This window comes from Rattus rattus, chromosome 4, assembly GCF_011064425.1.
Source record: "Rattus rattus isolate New Zealand chromosome 4, Rrattus_CSIRO_v1, whole genome shotgun sequence".
Lineage (NCBI taxonomy): Eukaryota > Metazoa > Chordata > Mammalia > Rodentia > Muridae > Rattus > Rattus rattus.
Window position 1 is genome coordinate 139087513 of NC_046157.1, and position 25411 is coordinate 139112923.

At 38.2% G+C, this 25411-nt stretch overlaps 1 protein-coding gene across 12 annotated transcripts in view; it reads left to right on the forward strand.

The window, feature by feature from the left end:
• Positions 1 to 25411, forward strand: part of Pikfyve (phosphoinositide kinase, FYVE-type zinc finger containing) — an 82435-nt gene that overhangs the window by 24215 nt on the left and 32809 nt on the right. For 8 of the 12 annotated variants that reach the window (XM_032901252.1, XM_032901253.1, XM_032901251.1 and 5 more), the window contains 10 exons: positions 160 to 298; positions 5026 to 5183; positions 8040 to 8151; positions 9066 to 9213; positions 9721 to 9888; positions 16204 to 16263; positions 18335 to 18464; positions 18860 to 19040; positions 19643 to 19717; positions 21377 to 21484. In XM_032901252.1, coding sequence (XP_032757143.1) covers positions 160 to 298; positions 5026 to 5183; positions 8040 to 8151; positions 9066 to 9213; positions 9721 to 9888; positions 16204 to 16263; positions 18335 to 18464; positions 18860 to 19040; positions 19643 to 19717; positions 21377 to 21484 — 1279 coding nt within the window. Of the gene's footprint in view, positions 1 to 159; positions 299 to 5025; positions 5184 to 8039; positions 8152 to 9065; positions 9214 to 9720; positions 9900 to 16203; positions 16264 to 18334; positions 18465 to 18859; positions 19041 to 19642; positions 19718 to 21376; positions 21485 to 25411 lie in introns of those variants that run through there. The other 4 variants (XM_032901254.1, XM_032901255.1, XM_032901258.1 and 1 more) reach the window with 2 other exon arrangements.

A 25411-nucleotide genomic window follows, 5' to 3' on the forward strand; every position in this document is an offset into this window, starting at 1 on the left:
AATTAATAGTTTCTGATGTCCTTCCCTACTTTTCTTCAGTGATAGTCAGCATAGCCATTTATAGTTCCTTTAGCACTGGCAGCTACACATAGAAATGAGTCTTCCCTTTGATCTCAGATGAACTTAAAGTTGTGATTTTACTTTTTGTTTTATTTCTAGATCAGCCAGCATTACTAATCTGTCACTGGATCGGTCTGGTTCTCCTATGGTTCCTTCATATGAGACATCTGTGAGTCCCCAGGCTAACCGAAACTACATCAGGACAGAGACTACTGAGGATGAACGCAAAATTCTTCTGGTACCAGTCCAGCATCTAACTTGTTGCTAGTTTTGAACGTAAAAAATGCTGACTTTCTATTCTCTTAAAGACACACATACATAAGAGAGTCAGCTGGGCTTGGTATGCATGCCTGTAAGATAAACTGGGAAGGCTGAGGCAGGAGAATCTTATGTTTGAGACCAACTTGAGCTAAGTGGGATGTTGTCCTAAAACAAAAATATATCAATTAAACAAGGAAATCATTAGCTAGCTAATCTTTTATTTGCTAGCATTTTTTCCACACTCTGTTACTATTTTTTCTTCCTTTCATTTGTCAAAATCAGAATTTATTTAACACAAGAATTGAACTTGAGGTTAAATTGTTGTTGTATTTGAACTTTGAAACTTAATTCCAACTGTGTTTAGATGACATAATAATTGGCTCTTTCCTCAGTTTACATATGAAAACATTTGCCTAATTCTAAAACCAAGTCAAAGAAATGAAAGAGAAGCCTTTTGTTCTAAAGGTTATAATTCAAAAGGCAGAAGATCAGTGAGATCTGATCTTCTAGTGAAAGAATTAATATTTGATTTTAAAAATTTATTTATTTATTTATTTATTTATTTATTTATTTATTTATTTTGAGACATAGTTTTTCACTATGTGTCCCTGGTTCTCCCTGTGTGACCAGGCTGGCCTTGAACTCACAGAGAACTGCCTGCCTCTGCCTCCCAAGTGCTGTGATTAAAAGGCATGCCTGGCTTTCAAGTAATATTTTAATGATAAAAATGTGTAAAATGTATACCACAGCTATGTCATAGAAAAATAAACTAAAAACGTTGATAACAATGAGGGAGTCAGGAAATTCCAAAGGCTAAAATTGGTTTCATTAGACAGGATGTGAATTTTATTTCAAGATATGACAAAAGGTACAGATTTGGGATCAAAACATTTTCCATGGACAGAAGTAGAATTTCTTAGTTGAGACAGAGTTTAAGTTGGAATTTGTGGTCACTTAGAATGGAAAGTTATTTGGGTCTACCTACTGGGAGGCAGTACATTCAGTTTTTTTTGTTTACTGCTCTAGAAGTAGTAGGACCTGGTAGAATTTATCCAATAATTGACCATGGTATGATATCTCAGCTTTTTAAACATTTCCAACAGCAGGATATCCAGAGTGGTTTTGGTTTGAGATGTTATAGATAAACCTAGTTGTCATTAAGCTTCATTGTGTAGTACTGAGCCACCAAGAACAGGGGTCCAAAACTGTGTTCATCACGATTGCTTATATTATTATATTGATCAGAAAAATCTAGAGAATAGCTTGTAAAGAGATCCATATGAGTAGTAGTTCTGATCTCTTATAGAATGTAAGCGCATATTATTTACCCTTTAATAGGAGCACAGAAATTATGTCCTGTGCAAATGGGAAGTGATTTAAATACCAAAGAAAAATTAAATGCAATCCCATCTTCAGATGCATGAAGGAGTCTACTATAGTGCCAAGGTCCAAGCGTGAACACAGAGTCCTTAGTAAAGATAGCCCAAACTGGATCCATCTGACCTATTAGTTGAAATAAGGAGGTTGAGGAACATAACATTTTCAGAGGCACTCACTGCAGACACACAGGTCAAAGCAGTTAGCATTGCCAGAAAGAGATTCTCAGGTGACCATAGGGCTCTGTGTGAAATAACTTCTCCTTTGATGCCAGGCCCTTAACCTGGGCCTACTTGACTTCTGATGATGTGGTCAGTATCCTTTCACTCTTTAGCTGGAGGTTTGCTATCCACTCCCACTGTCTCTCTCTCTCTTTTTTTTTTATTCATTATTATATATAAGTACACTGTAGCTGTCTTCAGACACACCAGAAGAGGGCATCGGATCTCTTTACAGATGGTTGTGGGCCATCATGTGGTTGCTGGGAATTGAACTCATGACCTCTGGAAGAGCAGTCGGGTGCTCTTAACCACTGAGACATCTCTCCAGCCCGACTCCCACTGTCTTTTTGCCTTCAGCTGTTGTCCTTAATGGTCTGGGGCTACGGGAGCTGAAGAGGAATCCACAATATTTCAGTGGATCCATCTGCAATGACAGATGTATATCCCTGCCCAATTAGCTTACCTATTTCTTCTGCAGTGAGATCAGGGAGGTTAGAATGTGCATGAATGTGAGTAAGAAACAAGTGTAGACCAGTGGAAGGGAAAGCCCTTCGTCCTGCCAAGACTGAACCCCCAGTGAACGGGATTGTTGGGGGAGGGTGGTAATGGGGGGAGGCTGGGGAGGGGGAGGGGTTAGGGGGATGTTGACCTGGAAACCGGGAAAGGGAATAACAATTGTAATGTAAATAAGAAATACCCAATTTAATAAAGATGGAGAAAAAAAAAAATAAGACACAAGTGTAGATGGTTGACCTGGATTTTGTAGTTCCTGTAGTAATGAGATCATAACAGAATGTGAGGACGAAATTAAAACAGTTTCTACTGCTGGAAATAATCCTACAACATTAGCAGAATCTGAAACAATAGTTAAGGGTTTATGAATTAACTGTAATAGATGAATCAGAACAGTCAATTCTACCTGTTGGACTGAAGAAAAAGAAGACCTTAGATGAGCCATCAATAAAATAAGGTTCTGTCAGTCGAATGGGAGAAGAGTGGACAGATTTTGTAACCACAAGTTCAGTCTGTGTGAGAAAAATTATAGTTTACCAGCTGGATAATAACTTCTTATCGTTCCCTAATAATCTGCAAATGAAATTTGACAAATCCATAGAGTTCTGTAATGCTCTTAAAAATTTATTGTTAGTTAAGGGTAATATAATATATTAAGGATCAAATCCATATACTTGTTGACATTGGGTTCACCCTGATTTATTAATTGAGTAAGAATAAGATAAGCAGTTAGTATTTTATGGCCCCTAAGGTATAAATTAACCCATTCCAAAGGTTTATTCTCTTGTGTTATAATACCTGTTGGAGACAATTTCGTGGGGAAAATAAGTAAGTTCAAAGGAAGTGAAGGATCCCATGATCCACAAATGCTTTTAGTCTGGATTCAAATAGCTGTAGTCTTTTCATTCCTCTCAAGATAAAATGCAAGGGCTGCCCAATGTCATCTTCTAGAGTTTTAAATAGATTGATTGATTAGTGCTTATAGGCATTTTGATTTTGTTGAATTACACTGGAAATATCAAGTGTAGTCCATGAGGCTGGGGAAGAATTGAGACTGATTCCTTTTCACTGCTGTGCCATGTCCTAGCTTGCTTAGGTTGTAAAGCATTTTTATAGGCTTTCCTAAATCTTCACCAGGCAATGGAGAGGAAAAATAAGATTAGATTGTTTACCAAATTTCTCACCTCATGCTTCAGGATCATTTTCAGGCAATGGAGGCTTGTCTCCAGCATAGTTATTGCTGGCTCTGGTTTTACTTTCAGTTTGCTTCTTTTACCTTTTTTTGCTTCTCTTACCAGTTTTAAGGTTTGGTCCTTCAGTTTATATTCATTCAAGGAATTAGTCATTTCTTACTTCTGATTCATATCCTTTTTATCTTAATAATTTTTATAACAGTCTGAATTAAAGTCCAAGTTACCCAAAATTGTACAGGGATCTTCCCCTTGTTTATATGCTATTAGTGTTCTTTTGGACTCTGTATTTCTTCTTCTAGAGTTTCTTCTGGAAACAGAGATTATAGTCATAACTTGCAAGTGGTCAAATAGTTGTGATTTTAATATTTGTGTCCCTACTTTAAAAAAGGATGTACAAGCTTGATATAAGACAGCCCTTTCTGGTTTCTGCCCCATTATTCTCAACTCCTGCGAGGGTACCTACTGTCTTATCTCAGACCTACTTCAGGTCCCTGAACTAGGTGCCACTTCTTCACCACTCTAGCTGGTGTGGGACCTGGGAAAATGGAGCTGATGGATGATGCAGACTAAAGTCTTATGCAATAGCCAACTTTATTTAAACATTAGACAGTTTATACTCTGAGGGTTCAGAGGAGTCATGAGTGATGTGTACAGTCACAAGAACAAGCTGCATGTGGAGGACAAGCCACATGTAGCAAAATCTTATTTTTTCATAGAGGCATATAAATAACCATAGCCTGTTTTAATGTCTATCCGCTACACCTCGGAGAAGCATGAAAACACATTCCAAAAACAATTCCATATTTTGAAGAAATTGCTGTCACAAGACTCATTCTTGTTTTCTTGGAGTTTTCTCACAAACGCTCAGAATTCTCACACAGCTCCATTTTTGGACTGTGTCCCAACATCTACTCTTACAAGTTTAGGTTTGGATTTATAACTGAGGAACATTGTTGAAAGTTTTCTTGGGTTAGGACATTATTCAACAAAGACTTCAGAAACATTTACTGAGCAGGTGAGAATAGGGGAGGGTGCCTAGAATCTGCAGTGTGGACTGCTATAATTATCTTAGGTTCGTGTAACGGTTATTATCTTTATCTTCCTTGACTTGTCTCCAAAGAATTTTATATTGCACATAACTAAGAGGCCAATAATATGTGCCATCAACTGGAAAAAAAAGACACTTGGGATATTTTGTTTTGAAGAGAAAAAGGTTATGAATTAATGAGTCAAATTCAATTGTTTCCATATGTGTGCCATTTTTATTTAACTTACCACAGTTAGCTACTGTGAAGAACTCCAAACTGAGATCTTTTAAGATCTTAGAACAATAGGACAGCGTCTGAACAGAACCCAGCATCCCTCTTGGGGTTACCTAGTTGCTTTTGATGTGATTGCAGGACAGTGCTCAGTTAAAGGATCTGTGGAAGAAAATCTGCCATCATACCAATGGGATGGAATTTCAGGATCACCGTTACTGGTTGAGAACACATCCCAACTGCATTGTAGGAAAGGAATTAGTCAACTGGCTAATCAGAAATGGACACATTGCTACAAGGTATTTTGATTTCAAAACATTTTTAAAATATTTATTAGTTAATATTTATTAATGCTTAGGACATACATTTGAAGATTTAAAGGTAACATCTTTTTGTGTGTTAGAATGCTGGTTTTAGGGATTTGTTGGTTTGGGGGAACTAGTTCTTTAACTTCATTTGTTGAGAGTGTAAGGAACCGGATTGTTGTCAGAGCCTATCTACCACATTAAAAACAAGGACTGATGGCTAGCGAGATGAATCTGTGAGTAAAGACACTTATTCCCAAGCCTGGATTTCCAGAACCCATATGCTATACACGGAGGTAAAACATCCATGGAAAAAACTGGGTGTAGCAGCACATTCCTGGAGAGGCAGAGGCCAGAGGTTCAGCCTGCTGGTGAGCTTGTCCTAAGTGTCTAACTGATTAAACTCCAGATCCAGTGAGAGACCCTGTAAAGTGGAGATCAGTCGAGGAAGACCCTCCATGTTGTTCTCTGTCTTCCATCTGCTCCTCCACAAGTGAGCACCCATGTGCACACAGGCACACATAACATGTAGCAATTCTTCAAATGGATCCTTAGAAAAGCTGGGTGGAAGAGAGTAGCTAGAATCTAAAGTCAAAGGGTTTTCTTGTCACTATTCTCTATCTAAACTTCAAACCTGTATTGAGATTGCATCCGTAATCCACGTCTGAAGGGAGCTAATCTGTCTTACAGATCACACGTGTATAAAACAAATCACAGGCAGGATTGGTTTGTTTTCTGTGTTAGCTTCTTTTCTATTGCTTGCCCTGACCCACAGGGTAGTCAGTGGAGGTTGGGGACCACCTAGGAGAGAGTGGGGGTCAAGAGATGCAAAGAAGGGCGCCAAGACAGGAGTCTGATCAAGGTGACAAATTTTTATTTTTTCCCAAGGCTGAATTTATACTATAGCAGGGGTAACAGAGGGAGGGGGGACGCGGGAAATATTTACACAAAGCCAAGGACACTGTGCTCTTGTGGTCAGATAATCGGCTGATGTCAACAGGATGTTGGTTTCTCAGAAAGGTCACAAGTTTGTCATATCATTAGGCAACCTGACCGTCAGATTTGTATTAGCCTTCTGCAGCTGGCTCTTTCCATTGTCCTGACCTCTTAATGAACCCAGTCATCATATTTTCATTTTAGCATTTTTCATTTTATCTTACTTAACTCTAATATTAACATCAATAACGGAGGGTTTTAAGGACTATAGCTGCCAACAATTGCTATGATATGATGAAGTGCCCAGGGAAACTTACAGAAGAAAGGCTTTATTTTGGCATAGGTTACAGGGTAGAGTACATAATGAAGGGTATCTTACTTAGGATTTCCATTGCTATGATAAAATACCATATATATGTATAACAACAATTAATTAGAAATATTTTGAAAGAGAATGAGGAGGGGCATACGGGAGGGCTTGAAGGGTGGAAAGGGAAGGGAGAAATGATGCAATTATATAATAATCTCAAAACATGGAAATAAACCAAAATTAAACAAAACACACCACCTTGATCAAAAGCAGCTAGGGGAGGAAAGGGTTTTTTTCAGCTTACAACTCTCAGGCCACACTCTATCACTGAGGAAAGTCTGTGCAGGAATTCAAGCAAGTCTGGAGGCAGGGACAGAAGCAGAAGCCTTAGAGGAATGTTGCTTACTGGCTTGCTGCTCCCTAAGGTTTTCTCAACCTGCTTTCTTACACACCTGTTACCACCTGTAGTGTGCTGGGCCCATCCACATCGCTTTGTAGTCAAGCAACTGCTCCAGAGGCTTGCCCACTGTCCGCTGGAGTGGGGGAATTTTCCAATTAAAGTTCTCTTTTCTCACATGACTCTAGCTTGTGTCAAGTTGACCAACCAACCAACCAACCAACCAACCAACCAACCAACCAACCAACCAAAAACCCTCCAAAAACCCTCTAAATGGGACAATGGTAATAGCCTGCCAACAGGCAGCAGATATGGTGACAGAGCTGGATGCTCAGAGCTCACATCTTGAAGGGCAAGAGTTTTTATTCTGAAAGTTGGCCTCTATTAACACTCTTCCTTCAGCAAAACTTCATCTCTTAAATCTCCAGACACCACCACTGACTGGGAATCACACATTCAGATGTCTGAGTGTGTGAACATGTGGGAACATCCTCATTCATATACTATACCTTCCAAGTTAAGCTATCTCTTCATGTTTGATATCTGCTTGGATGAGCCTCCCCTCATGAGAAGGAACATATCTTTAAGTAGGTGAAGGAACAAGTAGCTGTGAACAGGGGAACTCTGGGTTCTAATTTGACTATCTTTTTTAGTTGTGTCTAGATAAATTATTCAGTTTCTTTGAAGCTTGGACCCCTTAGTTCTAATGTAGGGGAATGGTTTGGTGTTCAAATAAGCCAGGGGTATTGAACAAAATAACATTGGCTAGGTATTTTATTAATTCGTGAAATACCACAAACTATAATGTATCTGTTTCATTCATGTATTTTATATCTATATTTGTGTTGTCTTTTTTGAGACTATAAGCTGTTTGAATGTAGGAACCATGCCATTCTCAGTCTTGCTTACTTGGCTAAGGATGGGTGTGAATGCATTGTGTACTCAGTGCGTGCTTACTGAAATTAGCTTGTTTAAAAACCAGGGCTACTTAAAGGGCTACCTTACCAGTAGGTTCTCTGCTTTGGTACCTAGATGAGTTTAATTTATTTCAAATTTTCTGTTTTAATCCCTTACTTATCTGAAGACCATTCGACAGTTCCTTTTTGATTAGAAATGATAAAAAAAAATGAAGATGTGTTTTATCATTTGCCTACACAGTTACTCTGCAAAACCTTTTAAAATTTCAATTTTCTTGGTCTTGATTTAGGGCACAAGCTATAGCAATTGGACAAGCAATGGTCGATGGACGTTGGTTGGATTGTGTCAGTCATCATGACCAGCTTTTCAGGGACGAGTATGCATTGTATAGACCACTGCAGGTAAACTTGTAGTGAGACACTGCCGATGAGAATGGTAGTAGCTTACTTTGCAGTTGTGTTTTCATCAGGAGGATTAAGAGTAGTCCAGTCACCTAGAGACCTGTCTTTAATGCCGTGAGAGTCAGTGCTAGGACGCACTCCACTGCTGACTTTCCTGCTGTTAGGATCTGGCAGTTAGTTTGGTGTGGCTTTGCTAAACTTGGCTTTCTGGTACTTAGTTATTTGTCATTTAATTTTAATGCTGTTCAGTTTTTACTCTCCATACTTTTAGAACTAAGAGGGAGTGAAATATATATAATAAAATGATTGGAAAATTTAACATTAGTTATTGAGTTAGGTTTTGACTCTTGATAAACAAATTGTACACTAGTGGTCAAAAGCTTAAATTTCTTTCTTTCTTTCTTTATGATAATGAAAATTATTTGTAGATAAATTTTTAAAATATAATTCTTTAATTTTTGGTTTGTGTAAAATAATACATATGAATGTACACACACACACACACACACACACCCCTTTATGACGAAACTCTAAAGACTTGTGGACTACTGAAACTAGAGTTAGAAATGACAAATAACCTCCTGGTGCTGTGGTATAATTTGTTAAAATTGGGTTGTGTTTGGAGGGTTCTGGAGTTTCCAGGGTTAGCCTACATTTCATGCTGTCTTCACTTGAACTAGAGGATGATGTGAAGCCATGATCAATACGTATCAGAGAGATGTTCATTTGTTACTGAAAACTATAACTTTAAGAGTGGTTATCAATATGCCACTGCTCTGTACCTCTTGCTAATTGGTTGTTTCTCTGTGAGTTTATTGAGTTGTTAAGTTATAGAATTCTAGACCATGCTTTCTTTACCGTGCACTGCTGTTGGCACTGACAGTCAGTTGCTTGCTGTGCTTTGGTCCTTTCAGAGTACTGAATTTTCTGAGACACCTTCTCCAGACAGTGACTCGGTGAACTCTGTGGAAGGACACTCTGAGCCATCCTGGTTTAAAGACATAAAATTTGATGACAGTGACACAGAACAGATTGCTGAAGAAGGTGACGATAATTTGGCTAGTAAGTTTGATTTTCTAATGTTTTAGTTTTTATGGCTCATTGCTATGTTGGTACGATAAAATGCTTGTCTTGTTTATGATTTAAGGTTCTCACTCGATGGAAACATCCGATAGTGATCCTTGTCTTAGATACAGTATTTTCTTAAGAAACAAGTCTGTTAGTCAGCTGACATTCATTTCTGGATGTTGCATTGGTCTGTAGTTTGCAGCAGCTTAAAAATAACTCCAGCTAATACCTCAGCAGGCAGCTTTCCTGTATTCTCACTGTGGTATCAGACTTTCTCTCTGCAGAACCTCCAATATATTGCCTCATTTAAAATTTGTTTTAAATTTAATCTGCTTAAATTTATTAAGTCTACCCAGAAATACATGAAAATACTGTATCCATTTTGGTATTGCACATTGGGCTTGTATATTAAAAAAATTTTTTCCTTTCCTCCAATGCCCTGATAAAACCCATTTTTACTCCCCTCTCCCTGTATTTCTTTCCCTTTCCCAACACTAAAAGATTCTGCCAGTCCTAGCAAGCGCACCTCAGTCAGCAGTTTCCAGTCCACAGTGGATAGTGACTCAGCCGCTTCTATCAGCCTGAACGTGGAGCTGGACAACGTGAACTTCCATATCAAGAAGCCCTCCAAGTACCCACATGTGCCCCCTCACCCTGCTGACCAAAAAGGTAGGAGGTAGTCACCAACTGGGCTCCAAACAGGCTGAAAAGCTGGGCCCTAGAATCTCATTACAGCCTGTCCTCTGGCTTCCTCTGTCCCATAAGGCTGAGGGATTTAGAGTGGGTTTTGCTCCACCCTTTCTTGTCTCGCCCAGTATTCCTCCCCACACCTTTTTTGGTTGATTCTTTTTATTTCTTATTTTGACCCTTTGCACTGCCATGCCCAGTTTAAAGTATAGTCTCTAAAAGGCACTCTTCTGATTGCTGTTCCCGTAATGTGCAACTTCCAAGGTGGCAATTCTTTGCATTTATAACATGGACGTTCTGCTCTACTCTTTTGTCTTTTCTTCATGTAACATCACAAAGCCTCTTTGCCTGTGCTATTCTGCAACAACAGTTTCTTTAAGACAGTGTAGATTTTTGAACTTAGATTGGGGGAAATTTTCTACTCATGTTCATTACATTTATTTTAAGATTTCTTCTCTAGTAAGCGATGAATTCCATTGTAATTTTAGATGTCTTATTTGATTCTTTACTTTGTGAACTCAGACTCCAAAAACAAAAATACCATGTAAAAGGAAAGATGCAGCAAACCATTTCTAATATTTAACATAGCAGTATAGATGGATTGCTTCTTTTTAAAAATGGGCTGTGTATTAGATGCAATTAGAAGCTAATTTAAATTATAACCCAAAATACCATTTTTAAAATAAAATAAAATAAGTAGTTAATTATGACAGCTCATTATAATAATAACCAAAACACCTTTATTATAGATAGAATACTTAATTTTATACTTTTATCCAGAGTTTGAATCTTAAACTTTTAACTCTCTAAAACTGAATTGCTTCTGAAATGCTTGTCTAATTCTTTGCTACTCTTTATTTTAAACTTAAAAATAACATTTATTTTATAACTTGAAACATTTACATTCCTCAACAAATTTCTCATAATTGTCAATGTAAGCTACTATCAAGATGTGATAAAATGTAATCATGATAATAAAAGTGCTGCTTATTTAAGAAATAAGGTATTGAGAGAGAGGAAGAGAATACATATTTGACTGCCACTGAGTATAAACTCCATGATGATGCGGATCCTTTTAGTATAGAAGTTTGAAACACGATGGGGAAGATCTGGATGAGTGTAAAGGACACTGAGGCAGATCTGACTCTGAGAATCCACTGCACTGCTGTTACATGAGGAGATTAAGCTTTTAATAGAGGTGTCATGACAGGATATGTCTCTGAGCATACATGGTAGCAGGTCCGTTTTGCTGAATTTAGAGTGTCAAGTATACTTGTTTGCTGATGATTTTACCTCTTGCAATATTAAGCGTGTTTTGAAGAATTTGGAAACAGTAATGTTTTGTCATAGAATTCTTACTGCTGAGCTGACACACGTTTACTGTAGGAAACCTAACTGAAAATGTGAGGTGAGGAGTAGAACTGGAGGCTTCAAGAGGGACATGTTTACAGCCAACCTCAGTGTAACTTCCTGGAAAATAAAAGAAGTTCCTGCAGTTGAGAAACCCACTATTCTTCTTGGAAACTCTGGTTTTAAATCTTTAAAAAAAATGGTAAAAGTTATGAGCAGCAACTGCCATGTGAAGATAAATCTGAAAGAAGGACGCATACTTGTTAAGAAAAATGACAGGATTATAAAAATCCACACGGTATTGAGGGTTGGAGTAAAGGTCAAGGATATCTCAGAGTACAGTTGTCATAGAAAGAGAAATTCACGTTATTAGAGAAATAGATGTAGTTCTCTGTCAAAATTAATCTTATCTGGAAAGATAGATGGATAAGGAGAAATGAAGTCCAAGAGACTAACGAAACCAAGGATGCATGGTTAGTCCAAGTAACTGCCTAGATGTAGAGAGGTTATACGCTAGCATATTAAGGGAAGCTGTATCTGTGATCAAGAAGCTAGAATCTACTGTTTAAAGAAGTCTGTAGGAATCTATATTACTTTATTGCTAGATGGCATGACATTTTTCTTTTATTATATGCATTGAAGCTTTGCCTGAATGTCTGTGGTGTGTGTGTGTGTGTGTGTGTGTGTGTGTGTGTGTGTGTGTGTGTGTGTGTGTGAGAGAGAGAGAGAGAGAGAGAGAGAGAGAGAGAGAGAGAGAGAGAGAGAGAGAGAGAGAGAGAGTATCAGAGCCCTGGAACTGGAGTTACATAGACAGTTATGAGCTGCCACGTGGGTGTTGGGTTCTTTGGAAGCGCAGCCAATGGTCTTAACCCCAAGTCATTCTCTAGCCCCTTATTTTTTGGTTTTTCAGCATAGGGTTTCTCTTTGTAGCCCTGATTGTCCTGGAATTCACTCTGTCAGCCAGGCTGGCCTTAAACTCATAGAAATATGCCTGCTTCTGCCTTCCAAATCAAATGATGGATTAAAGGCTTGCACCACCACCCACGTTATATATATGTGTGTGTGTGTGTGTGTGTGTGTGTGTGTGTGTGTGTGTGTTTGTTTAAAAATGGGCTTGGGGTTGAGGATTTAGCTCAGTGGTAGAGCGCTTGCCTAGCAGCGCCAAGGCCTGGGTTTGGTTCTCAGCTCCAAAAAAAAAATATGGCTTCTTGATAGGGCTTTGGAAGGTAACAAAACCGTAAGAAGTTTAGAGAGTAAACGGTGGTATTTAGAAAAGGATTTGTCGTGACTGGGAGCCTGTGTTGCATAGCTAAAATAAGTCACTTTGAAATGAACCTAACCCCACCTTAATGTTGACAAGAAGTTGGTAGGTTAGAGGAGTATCACTTTTTTATGTTAATAAAGCATTTGATTGTCATAGTTAACTTTGTCAGCTGAGACAACAATGAAGTATGTAAAAGAGGTAGTTGGAGATAGTGGTCCTACGTATTGGTTAAAAGTATAGGCTGTGCTGTGCTGGCCTGGGAGATGGCCCAGCAGGTAAAGGTGCTTGTCACCAGACTTAGCAACCTGAGTTCCATCCCTGGGACCACATGGTGGAATATAAGAACCAACTCATAGAAGTTGCCTTCTGACTTACAGCATTGGCATGCCCCTGCCTCCCAAATAAGTAAGTAGGTAAGTAAGTAAGTAAGTAGTAAGTAAATGTGAAAAAAAAAATAAAGATTGCTCAGGCTATGGAGTCTGAATTAGCTTTATAGCAATTGGTTGCTTACTTTTAATGGTAGTTTAAAATGATCATTATCAATTTGATGCCAGGAAGAGAATATCTTAAGTTATCGTATAGGGCTTTGCTGTAGTCAAGATGGTTCACTACTTACTAGAGCAGATTAATAGTGTAGGATAATGGGTTTCTTTGTGGTTCTTCACACATTCATAGACTATATTTGCATTAGTTATATGAAACAAACTGATGCAATGGCGTATGCTTGTAAAGGAATGAGTCAGTAAAACCAGGTAACATCTGGCACCTCAGTAACCAACCCTTGTGTGTGTGTGTGTGTGTGTGTGTGGTGTGTGGTGTGTGTGGTGTGTGTGACAAAAACCTTCAAGATTTACTTTCTTGTAATTTTAAAAATCTACTACACATTATTAATTGAAGTCATCATGCTGTAAATACATCTCGGTTCCTCTACCCAACCGAAACTTCCTACCCTGGAGCAACACTTCCCTATTCTCTCTACTCCTGCTGGCCTCTGACACCCAGTATTCTGCACACTGAGCTTTTGGTTTTTGAATGGAAGTATGCAAAGCATAGTATGTCTGTAACTGTAGGAGTCACAGTGCTGTTATGAATGTTGAGAGAGTCGTGTAGCTTGCTGGGGTGATTGTGTAAAGTACTAAAATGATTAATGTCAGTTTGAGACCAGCTAGAGGAGGATGTTCTTAGGTTTTGTGTGTTCATAGAGCTTGGTATGGCTATAGTCAGTTTGTTCAGCCCTTTGTGTGTGGGTTGTGGGGCACACAACCTCTCTCTCTGTCTGTCTCTCTGTCTGTCTCTGTCTCTCTGTCTTTGTCTCTGTGTCTCTCTGTCTCTCTGTGTGTGTGTGTGTGTGTGTGTGTGTGTATTTGTGTGTACATGTATGTATGCATGTATGGAGGAGACCAAAGGTCAGCCCTGGGTATTTTCCTCATTAGTGCTCTTCACCTTATTTCTCAAGACAGGGTGGACCTGGAGCTCACTGACTTGGTTAGACTGGCTGGTCAGCAAGCCCCAGAGATCCTCCTGTTTCTACTTCCTTAGTGCTGGGATTACAGGCTCGTGTTGCTAAATTCACCCTTTATGTATGAGTACTTGGATCTGTTCTCATGTCTGTGTGGCAAGCACTTTGTGGACACTTTAAATATTTCATAAACATTTTTTCTTTACTTTAAAAATGTATATTAATGTTTTACCTGCATATTTATTTATACCTCGTGTATGCCTGGTGCCTGTGGATGCTAGAAGAGGGCAGTGAATCCCCAGGAACTAGAATTATAGATGGTTGTAAGCCACCATTTGGCATGAACCCAGGTATTAAAATTTATTTTATGTTGCAAGCAAGATTCTGCAATGTGTAGAACATTAGTAGCAAGACTGAGACACAGGGAAAGCCCTGGCTCTGTGAGTCCTTTGAGTAGATTTCCCATGCACAGAAAACGTGACTAAGGAGCAGGTTAGATATCCCATGAAGAGAAACACGGGTTCAGACCTAGAATATGGGGCAGTGCATCAGACACTTGCCTGGTTCTTTGAAAACTCCTTACCATGAAAAGAGACTAGGAGATCTGTTTTAAGTAGAAAGAGAATGAGGAGGCATGGCAGGCAAATTCCATGTGTGACTTGGTGGAATCCAATTTGCTGGAACATGTTTTTGAAAGATACTATACAAATAGGTAAATGTGAATATGGATCAGTTCTGTGATTGTTTTGGTATTGTCTGCTTTCACAATTATGTAAATAATAGTGTCTATAGAGGTGTGCCCTTGTTTTAAAGTAATGCATACTGATGTGCTACTGGCAAAGTTTTGTGTTTAACTTGAAATAATTTACATTAAAAATTTATTTACATGTATGTGTGTATGTTTGTGAGTGTAGGTGTCAGGCGCTGTGGAACTGGAATTACAGTCAGTTTTGAGCCAACATGTGAGTGCTGGGACTCAAATTCAGGGCCTCTGGAAGGACAGCAGGTGCTGCTAAGCTCGGACCTGCTTCTCTAGCCCTAGGGTAACTTCAAAGGCATGTGCAGATATATAGAGAAGTAAGATATGACAGTTTCAACACTTCCTCTATCTAAGTGGACTGTATACAGAACTTTTTGTGGATTTAAATTTTTCCATAATGAGAGGAGAAAACTATAACTTTTGGAATTTGATATTTAAGTTTTAGTATGAGAAGCAGGGCTTTTAAATAACAATGCATTAGTTGAGTTTACAGAATTAGGCATTGCTTTTTTTCTGCCAGAAATATAGAAATAAATTATATCTATCTTGCATACATACCTGGTTGTATTGTATGGTGTAGTTTAGTTTTCTAAATAAAATATTTTCTCTGCTTCCTGGCTGGAAGGGTGAATTTATTGGCTTGGAAAAAGTTCTGTGGAATAGTCACATAGAAGTAGTTAATACACTGTGGTTTAATTTGCATAGGAGAAAGAACCGCTCTGAGCTATGTTTAGAGGAAAGTTCATTTGTAGAATTTCACTTGTAGGAAAGTATTTAGATTTTAAATTCTCTGAAAGCATTAGGAATGTATTTATCAGTTATCTTATTGCAAAGAAGCTAGGAGCTTAAAAAAAAACCAAAAACTGATTCTAAAACTTAACAGAAATTCCTTGAATATCTGTATCCTCTGCCATATGAATTTATTTTATTGCATGTATCTTGTACAGTTTTCTTATGAGTACCCTACTACAGATAGTCATTATTTGTTAAATAGTGTAGTGCTACCTGAGGAAAGTGGTAAGTGGTGTTTATCATGCTAGTTACTAAAGAGCTTTGCCTGTTTTTTTATTTTTATTTTTAAGGAACAAGAGAGCTTATTCTGAAACCATTTTGAGTGGCCATGGCCCACGAACATTGATTTAGGTTTCTCTAATCCCCATGTTCAGCATGGAAGCAGTTTAATAAATTAGTTCTGTTTTGGCAACTTAAGGTCACTTGGGAAAATATCCGTTAAAATGTCTGACATTTGAACCGAGAAAAATTGTTTAATGGTTCTGTTGTCAATTTAAGTCTCCTGAAAATAGTTTAGTATGAAATTTATTGAACATATGTAAAAGTTTGCTGGACGGTGATGCGTTTTGTGGGAGTAACACACCCTGTGGGGTGTTCTGCTGCATAATTATGGTGACATATTGAAGTCATATGTCTTTCCTTCCTCTTCTCTGTTCTCTTCCTGGTTTGCAGAGTATTTGGTTTCTGACACTGGAGGACAGCAGCTCTCAATAAGTGATGCCTTCATCAAAGGTAATCTTAAAACAACGGTGCTGGAAGTGATATGTCTGCTTCTTGATGGTGTGCTTGAGGTCTTAGCACATTGATTGACAGAAAGTGCTAGCTGTATTTGATTATTTTGGTATCACAGGAACATGATTTTAAATGTGTAGAATGACTTTGGAGTATGTTGTAATTCAAGAATATACTTCTTAGTTGGAGATGAGACCTTTAATGTCAAAGTGATTGTTTAAAAATTTTTTGAATCAACTTTGTGTTTTATTCTTTTGAAGGCATTATATAGTAGTAAACATTGATATATTGATATACAGATTGTCAAGGATTGCCTTGTTGTTAGAGAGTGCACAAGTGAGCTCATTGCTTGAACTTGCTGCTTGCTCTGTAGAGCTGGGAAGAGAAGTAGGCAAAAGAGAATAAAGCATGAAATCCATGGTCAATTTCATTGGGACTAAGGAAGAGTAGATGAATACAAATCTTTCTTACCTTAACTTAAGCTGCTGAGGAGAAAAGGCAAAAGGAGGGAAGGGTCTTTCTCAGGTTTTAGAAAAAGAGAGGAGGTGGGTCAAGTTGGAACAAGGGAGGCAGCTGCTCTGGCTGGGCAGGCTATCTAAATTCACCTCCTATCATCCGCTTTGACTAGACATGTGTAGACTGACTGTTCATGTAATTGAGAAGTGCCAGTCTTGAGTCTCTTGTACTATTACACATGCTTAATAGAAGTTGATTTGCTTTAAAAGAGAAAGCACTAAATTTCCTATCTCTTTCTTTCCATATTCTCTCTCTTTCTCGTATTCTATGATTATTTAATGAGCTCATGGTTTATAAAGCATTACTATTTAACTTTTTTCATCCATTTTATCCCTCTAAAAATTTCCATTTTTATTTTTAAGTCATTTATGTGTGTCTGTCGGTCTGTCTGCCTGCCTGTCTGTCTGCCTGCCTGTCTGCCTGCCTGCCTGCCTGCCTGCCTCTGCCTGCCTGTCTGTCTGCCTGCCTGCCTGCCCTGCCTGCCTGCCTGCCTGCCTGTTTGCGTGCGTGTCTGCTTGGGTTTATGTGCATGTGAGTACAGCAACCAAAGGTGTTGGATCCCCTGGAACTAGAGTTACAGATGGTTGTAAGCTGCCTGATCTGGGAGCTGGGAACTGAACTCCAGTCTTCTGGAAGAACAGCAAATGCTCTTAACTTATGAACCATTCCTTCCAGCCTCCAAAGCAACTTAGAACAGGGTGGCTTCAAACTCTTAGAGATCTCCTGCAGCCTTTGTCTCCTGAGTTCAGAGACTGAAGGTGTGCACCATCACACCCAATCATTTCACCCATTTGGAAAACTTAAAGACTTCAAACTCATATGTAAATTCTTTATTATGTTTTATTTAGTATACTTTCTTTATACTTTATTTTGTTAACATTTTGTTTTAAAGCCTATATTGTAAAATATAGTGGAAGATTGTGTGGAGTGACTTTATACTGTTTTTTATGGGGCTGTCCATGAGAGTTTCTCTCTTGAGAGTTCAGGGCCCACATGACTGTGTTACTATTACCATTCCGATTTCAACTGAATGTGGTTTTCATACATATTTACATTGTGATTCATAATAGTACCAACTTAGTTATGACGTAGTAATGAAAATAACATGAGGGACTGTATTAAAGGGTCACAGTATTAGGAAGGTTGAGACTCATTGCTTTAAAACAAGCAAGATGCAAAAGTACCATTCTGTTTGTTTCAGAATTCATGTTGATGCTTTTGGTGGGAGCCTTTGTTACTTAGGTTAAGTTACTTTTCACAGTTGTTCTCAGATGTTTCCAGATGTGAGCTGTTTCTTGGTTCTTCTACCATGCTAGATCTTGCACATGCTAGAGAAGGGCTGTAGCTCAAGGCCTGCTGTATTTTAGCATATTGCTGTATGTATATATGTATGATTGCATATTTGATTATCTATTTTAATTATGTGTTGATTACAGGTCTTTGCTGTTTTATAGCAATAATTTATATTCTCACCTTCTGAGATTTTTATTTTTTTAAGTATATAAGTTGATGGTATAAAGTATGACAATGAAGTACTAACTTATTTTATGTTTAGAGTCCTTATTTAATCGACGGGTAGAAGAAAAATCCAAAGAGCTGCCTTTTACCCCTTTGGGCTGGCATCATAACAACCTGGAACTCTTGCGGGAGGAGAATGAGGAGAAGCAAGCCATGGAAAGGCTGCTGTAAGGCACTAGATTTTTATTTTTCTTGTAATAGTTTTTGTAATTTTCACCGACTTGCCTATATGCATAATTCTCTTCCTTATAAGGGGAAAATACTAATTTAAAGTGTAGTCTGAGTTCTGATGAAATATCTTATAAAGCAGAGTCCCAAGCTGATTGTCTCCATTTTAATTTATGTGTTAAACTTTTATTTTAGCACTTTGATGTTGTTTGTTAGTTTAAAGCTACTCACAGATTTCATTTATGTGCAGAATCATTATGGTAAATAAAGATACGTTAAAAGAATAAAATTGACATGGAATATCTTATCTGTGAGCCGTAATTGGAATGTTTAATTCTTCAGGAGTGCTTCTTGTGTACTAACTGTACAAACTTGTTTCTGTAACCTTTCTTAGTTCAGCTAATCATAACCACATGATGGCCTTACTCCAGCAGCTGCTTCAAAATGAGTCATTGTCATCATCTTGGAGGGACATCATTGTGTCACTAGTCTGTCAGGTTGTTCAGACAGTCCGACCTGACGTCAAGCACCAGGATGATGACATGGATATCCGTCAGTTTGTCCATATCAAGAAGGTGAGCTACTGCCACTACTACTGTTTGCTGCTGCCAGGAACTGATGGGGAAGGCCTAATAGTCATTTATCAGGTGATCTGAAAGGAGCCGTTACCGTCTGCCTTGTCAACAGCACAAATAGAGCTCTTGATGCTCATTATAGGAAGTGAGAGGTGCCTGGAACGAGTGAGTGAGTTGGGTGTGGTGAGACCCAAAATAAACAGTTTCTTCCCTTTTTAATGCTGCTACTTAGCATGCCATTTATGAGAGAGTCTGTTCTCATAGATCACTAGCACTGTCATGAGGAAAAGCAGAAAGTGAGCCTTATTTAGGTAATATTAGCTTGGGAATGTATGTTTTATCTGTAATATTGAATGTTGAATGTAAAAATAGTGCTGTAGACACCAGCTTATTTAGTCAGAGTGTTTAGAGTAGCATATATGACTTAGAGAGTAGAAGGCAGGAAAACAATCATGATAAGAGAGATAATAAGAGATGAAATGAACTATATTCTGGAACTTTCTACCATTATTTTGCTGGTCAAAGATGCTTAGACATAATGATAACCATCTGATGAAGTCCAAGGTACATCACTGGTTTTTATTGTTTTCTCGTTTTATTAGATCCCAGGTGGAAAGAAATTTGATTCTGTGGTTGTCAATGGCTTTGTTTGTACCAAAAACATTGCACATAAAAAGGTAATAAGTTTCAATTCTTCAGTAAAATTCAGTAGACCGTGACTATGTGCTAAACTCACAAATTGGGGTTTCTTAATTACGAAAGAAAAGGAGACTTTGAAGGGTACCTATCCATAAGGTTCATAGAGGTGCAAGTTCAGAGGTTCTAGGAAAATCTCCCAGATCTGATGATGAGTCGGAATTTGAATGGTGGAAATTCATGAGACAGAAAAAAGAAGGGGACAGTTAGGTTGCCAGCCCAATAGAAGGCAAGGATACTGGTCTGAAATGTAGTTCTGTTTTTACTATTTTCTAGGTATAGGTTAGTACAATTGTGTCTGAGTTGTTGCAGGTTATTGATTCCAGGGTCTCAAGGGGATGCTGAGATGCTCAAGCTCTGTATGTAAGATGGTTTAGTGTTTACCTATGCTCTACTGAGTACTTCCGTGTAGACGTCTAAGTTATCTCTGAGGATTTACACTGGCTAGTATAATGTAAATGTATAGTAGTTGTTTTGCTATATTGTTTAGGCGCTAATGGATTTAAGTGATAGAAAAAATACTTTGTGCATGAGTAGGACACACAGTTAGATTCTTTCCCCATTTTGTAAATATTTTTCTCTCTGTAGTAGGTCAAATCCAGGATGTGGAAATTATGGGTATGGTGGGCTGACTATAAGACATTTAACCTTTAGAAATGTTATTTCTTAGACATGGTCCAAAACCATGTGTTTATATATACAATCTTGTAATTCAGGATATTACACTTTTAAGGTACAGTGTTGAGCCAAAATAAGAGATTTTTACTGAATTAAGACTAAGAATTTTAGCCAGATGGTGGTAGCTCACACTTTTAATCCCAGCTCTTAGGAGGTAGGGGCAGGTGGATTCTCTGAGTTTGGCGCTGTCCTGGTCTATAGAGGGAGGTCCTCCTTATCTCAAAAAACAAAACAAAATAAAACAAAAGAAGGACTAAACATGTTATGGTTTTTCAGGAGTTGATGAAAACCATGTGTAGGAGAGGGAGAAACACACCCATGAATTATTGGTTTGCCTCACTGATCATCTTTAGACATAGTCTTTGATTTTAGAGCCCCAGATGTATTGCTTCACTTACTTGCTGTCCTCAGAACTGTTTGCCAGTTTGGGCTGTGTGAATTTGGTCAGACTGAACCTTAGTGGCAGGACACAAGCTGTTCTGCCTGTGGCTTTAGTTGCATGGTTGGAATGTTGGCACGAATTTCTGCTTTTGACAATAATTTTATGTTTTCTCTTTTAACTTCACATTATCCATTGGGCTTGCTAACTTAGGATTGCTGGAGAATGTGTTCTGTTGGAATAATGTTCAAGTCCCATTAACTTTTTTCCTCTTGAAGTTTAGAAAGACTCCAAAGTTGTTGATCTAGAGTGTGTGAATACTCTGGCTGTAATACCCACTGCCGCCTAGAGCATATTATTTGTTCTTACAGTATGAGAAACTATAAAAAAATATATAATGAATAGTATAGAGGACTAGATAAGAAAAAGTTGTTTTTTTCAAGAACTTGTTTTGAAAAAGAGAATTACCCAAAGGTAATAAATTAGAGTTTGATGGTATAACAGGAATTATGAACAATATGAATTAAAATTATGATTAAAAGTCTATAAAGTGCAAACCTTTAACAAAACCTTGTTCTTTTAGATGAATTCCTGTATTAAAAACCCCAAAATCCTTCTGTTGAAGTGTTCTATTGAGTATCTCTATAGAGAAGAAACTAAGTTTACTTGCATTGACCCCATTGTGCTTCAGGTAAGGATTTCTGGAGGAAATCATTTGATGGATGCTTACCTTATGTGTTGCTTGGCATCTCTTAATTTCAAAAACCTTGTTACGCTTCAAAAATTAAGTTATGTGAGCCATGTTTATGTTGCACTTTAGGGAGTAGCTTACCCAAATCTCTTTCACTCATTTTTAAGGTTTCAGAGTGTTGGAGGGAACATTTGACTGGGAATGTATGGAAGAGAAAGTGAAAATTTAACTTTGAGTTTAGTTCTCTTCTGTACTTTGGCCATTGCTTTACTGGGAGAGTTTCTCTAACTTCTAAGGTTAATGGAACCTCCCATTTTGTAATACTCTCACTAATGTCTGTTTCTAGAATAGAAATAGTTTTATGTAGTTGGCAGTAGAGGAATAACTTAAGATGGGGGTTATATGGGGTTTTTTGTGTGTTTTTCACAAGCAAAGGGTACCAGAATAGCAGCTGTAAGTTACAACTTCAGCCTTTTTGCTGCAGGCACAAGTTCTCTTAGCTCTGCTCTTAAAGAGATGCTTACAAAGCTCTCTCCACAGAAAGATGTACTCCTAGCCAGGGCTGGCTCCTGGGAACTTTACTGCCAGAGCACCATCTCTACTCTTGCAGTTCGTTTTAGACATTAAAATTAAAAAAAAAAACTGAAATAGAATTAAATGCATCACTTTCCTTTCCCTTCCTCCCTCCCGCCCTTCTCAGCTACCCACTCTTGAACCCTCCTGGGCACACCCACTGTCCTATTGATAGCCTCTTTTTTGATTATTTTTGTTACATGTGTGTACAAATATATATATATACACAATTATATAGTATATATGATGTCTATGAATACATACGAATATGTAGGAATGTGTATGTATGCACAATTTTACACACACACACACACACACAGAACCTGCTAAGTGTTTTTGTTATTGGTATATATATATATGTATATATATATATATATATATATATATATATATGATTTCAAGGCTGACTACTCTGCATTGGACAACCAGTAGTTGTCCTGTGAACCTTGTGAAAATCCCCACTGTATGTTAACATGCCATTGATATTGTTCCAAGTCTACATGTAACGTTATTTTATTTCATCCTCCCAGGGTAATCCATGCATCCCCACTAGACCCCTCCTCTTTCCCTAACTCCTCTGGGTCTAACCAGATTATAGCTTGGTTATCATTTTATGGCTAATATACATTTATAAATGAATATATACCATATTTATCTTTCTGGATCTGGGTTACCTCACTCAGGATGATCTTTTCCTAGTTCTATCTTTTTGTCTGCAAATTTCATGGTGTTACTTTTTAAACTACTATAGTAATACTCCATTGTATAAATGTACCAGATTTTCTTTATCCACTCTTCAGTTGAGGAACGTCTAGGTTGTTTCTGGCTATTATGAATAAAGCGTCTATGAGCAAGTGTCCTTGTGACAGGATAGAGCATCCTGTGGGTAGATGCCCAAGAGTACTATAGCTGGGTCTTGAGGTAAATTGATTCCCAGTTTTCTGAGGAACTGCCAGATTGATCTCCATAGTGGTTGTAAAAGTTCGCATTCCCACCAGAAGTGGATAGGGCTTCCTCTTGTTCCACATCCTTACCAGCATGTGCTGTTGGGCATTTCATCTAAGATCCCTCCCTTTTGAGTCCTGAGAGTCTCTCACCTCCCAGCTTCTGTAAGGCAAAGGACATAGTCAATAAGACAAATTGGCATCCTACAGATTGGGAAAAAAATCTTCACTAACCCTACATCTGATAGAGGGCTAATATCCAAAATATATAAAGAACTCAAGAAGATAACCTCCAAAAAACCAAACAGCCCAATCAAAAAATGGGGTGTAGAACTAAACAGAATTCACAGTAGAGGAATCTCCAGTGGCCAAGAAGCACTCAAAGACATGCTCAAAGTCCTTAGTCATCAGGGAAATGCAAGTCAAAACAACCCTGAGCTTCCATTCCACCTCACACCAGTCAGAATGGCTAAGATCTGAAACTCAGGGGACAGCACATGTTGGCAAGGACGTGGAGAAAGAGGAACACTCTTCCATTGCTAGTGGGCGCGCAAACTGGTACATCCACTCTGAAAATCAATCTGGAGGTTCCTCAGAAAATTAGAAATAGAGCTACGTGAATACCCAGCTGTACCACTCTTGGGCATATACCCAAAAAGCCAGAAACTGGAAACAACCCAGATGTTCCACAACAGAAGAATGGATACAGAAAATGTGGTTCATTTACACAGTGGACTACTTACTATTCACCTATTAAGAACGAGGACATCATGAATTTTGCAGGTAAATGGATGGAACTAGAAAAATATCCAGAGTAAGGTAACTCAGACCCAAAAGAACATGCATAGTATGTAATCACTAATAAGTAGGTATTAGCCAAAAAAGTGCAGAACACCTAGGATATAATCCACAGAACTCAAGAAAGTTAACAAGCAGAATGGCCCCAGTGAGGATGTTTCAATCCCTCTTGGGAGGGAGAAGAAATCACAGGAGGAAGAGGGAGGGAGGTACTTGGGTAGGAGAGTGAATGGGGAGGGAAAAAGGAGAACATGATCAAGTATGGGAGAAGGGACAAAGAGACAGGAGAGATGCCCTGAGGGCCAGCAGAATGAATGGAAATATGCAATTTTGGGGGGTGGGAGATGGGAGGACCCTCTAGAAAGTTCCCTGACTCTTTCTCAGTCTGTCATTTGTATAAAGGAAGGTTTCTGATTTCTCTCTCTCTCTCTCTCTCTCTCTCTCTCTCTCTCTCTCTCTCTCTCTCTGTATGTATGTATGTATGTATGTATGTATGATCTTGTATCCATTTACTTTGCTGAAATTATTAGCTGTAAGAGTTTCTCATTGGAATTGTTAGGGTCACTTATGCATACTGTCATATTGTCTGCATAAGGATACTTTGACTTCTTCGTTTCCATCCTGTATCTCCCTGACCTCTTACAGTTGTCTTAGTGCTCTAGCTAAGACTTCAAAACTATGTTGCGTAGATGTGGAAAGAATGCACAACCTTGTGTTATTTATTCTTATTTAATGAAATTGCTTCATGTTTCTCTTTATTGAATTTGATGTTTGCTATATAGGATTGTTAGAGATTGTCTTTATTATGTTTAGGTATGTTCCTTGTGTCCCTAATCTCTTCAGACTTTTATCATGAAGGGGTGTTGGATTTGGTCAAAGGCCTTTTCTGTATTTAATGAGATAATCATGTAGTGTTTTTCTTTCAGTTTGTTTATATCGTGGACTACATTTACTGATTTTTGTGTATTGGACCTTCCCTGCTTCTCTGGGATGAAATCTATGTGATCATGGTGGATGATGTTTGTGATAGGTTCTTAGATTTAGTTTGCAAGTATTTTAATGAGTATTTTTGTATCTATGTTAGTGAGGGAAATTGGGTCTTTTATTTGCTTTCTTTGTTGGGTCTTTGTGTGGTTTGGGTATCAGGGTAAGTATGGCCTCATAAAATGAATTGGGCAATGTTCCTTGTGTGTCTTTTTTTTTGTGGAATAATTTGAGGAATATTGGCATTAACTCTTGTTTGTTTGAAAGTCTGGTAGAATTCTGTGCTAAAAGTGTCTGCCCTGAGCTTTTTTTTTTTTTTGCTTGGGAGACTTTTAATGAGTGTTTCTATTTCACTAGGGGTTATAAGTCTGTTTAAATTGCTCATCTGATTTTGATTTAACTTAGTAAGTGATGCCTATGGAGAAAATTATCCATTTCTTTTAGATTTTCAATTTGGTGTACAGGTTTCTTTCTTCTTTTATTATTTATTCCTTGTTGTTGTGAGATAGGGTTTCTCTGTGTAGCCCTGGCTATCCTCTAACTCACTCTGTAGACCAGGCTGGTATTGAACTGTCTGCCACTGCCTCCCTAGTGTTAGTTTTAAAGGCATGCACCACTGCCAGCTGGT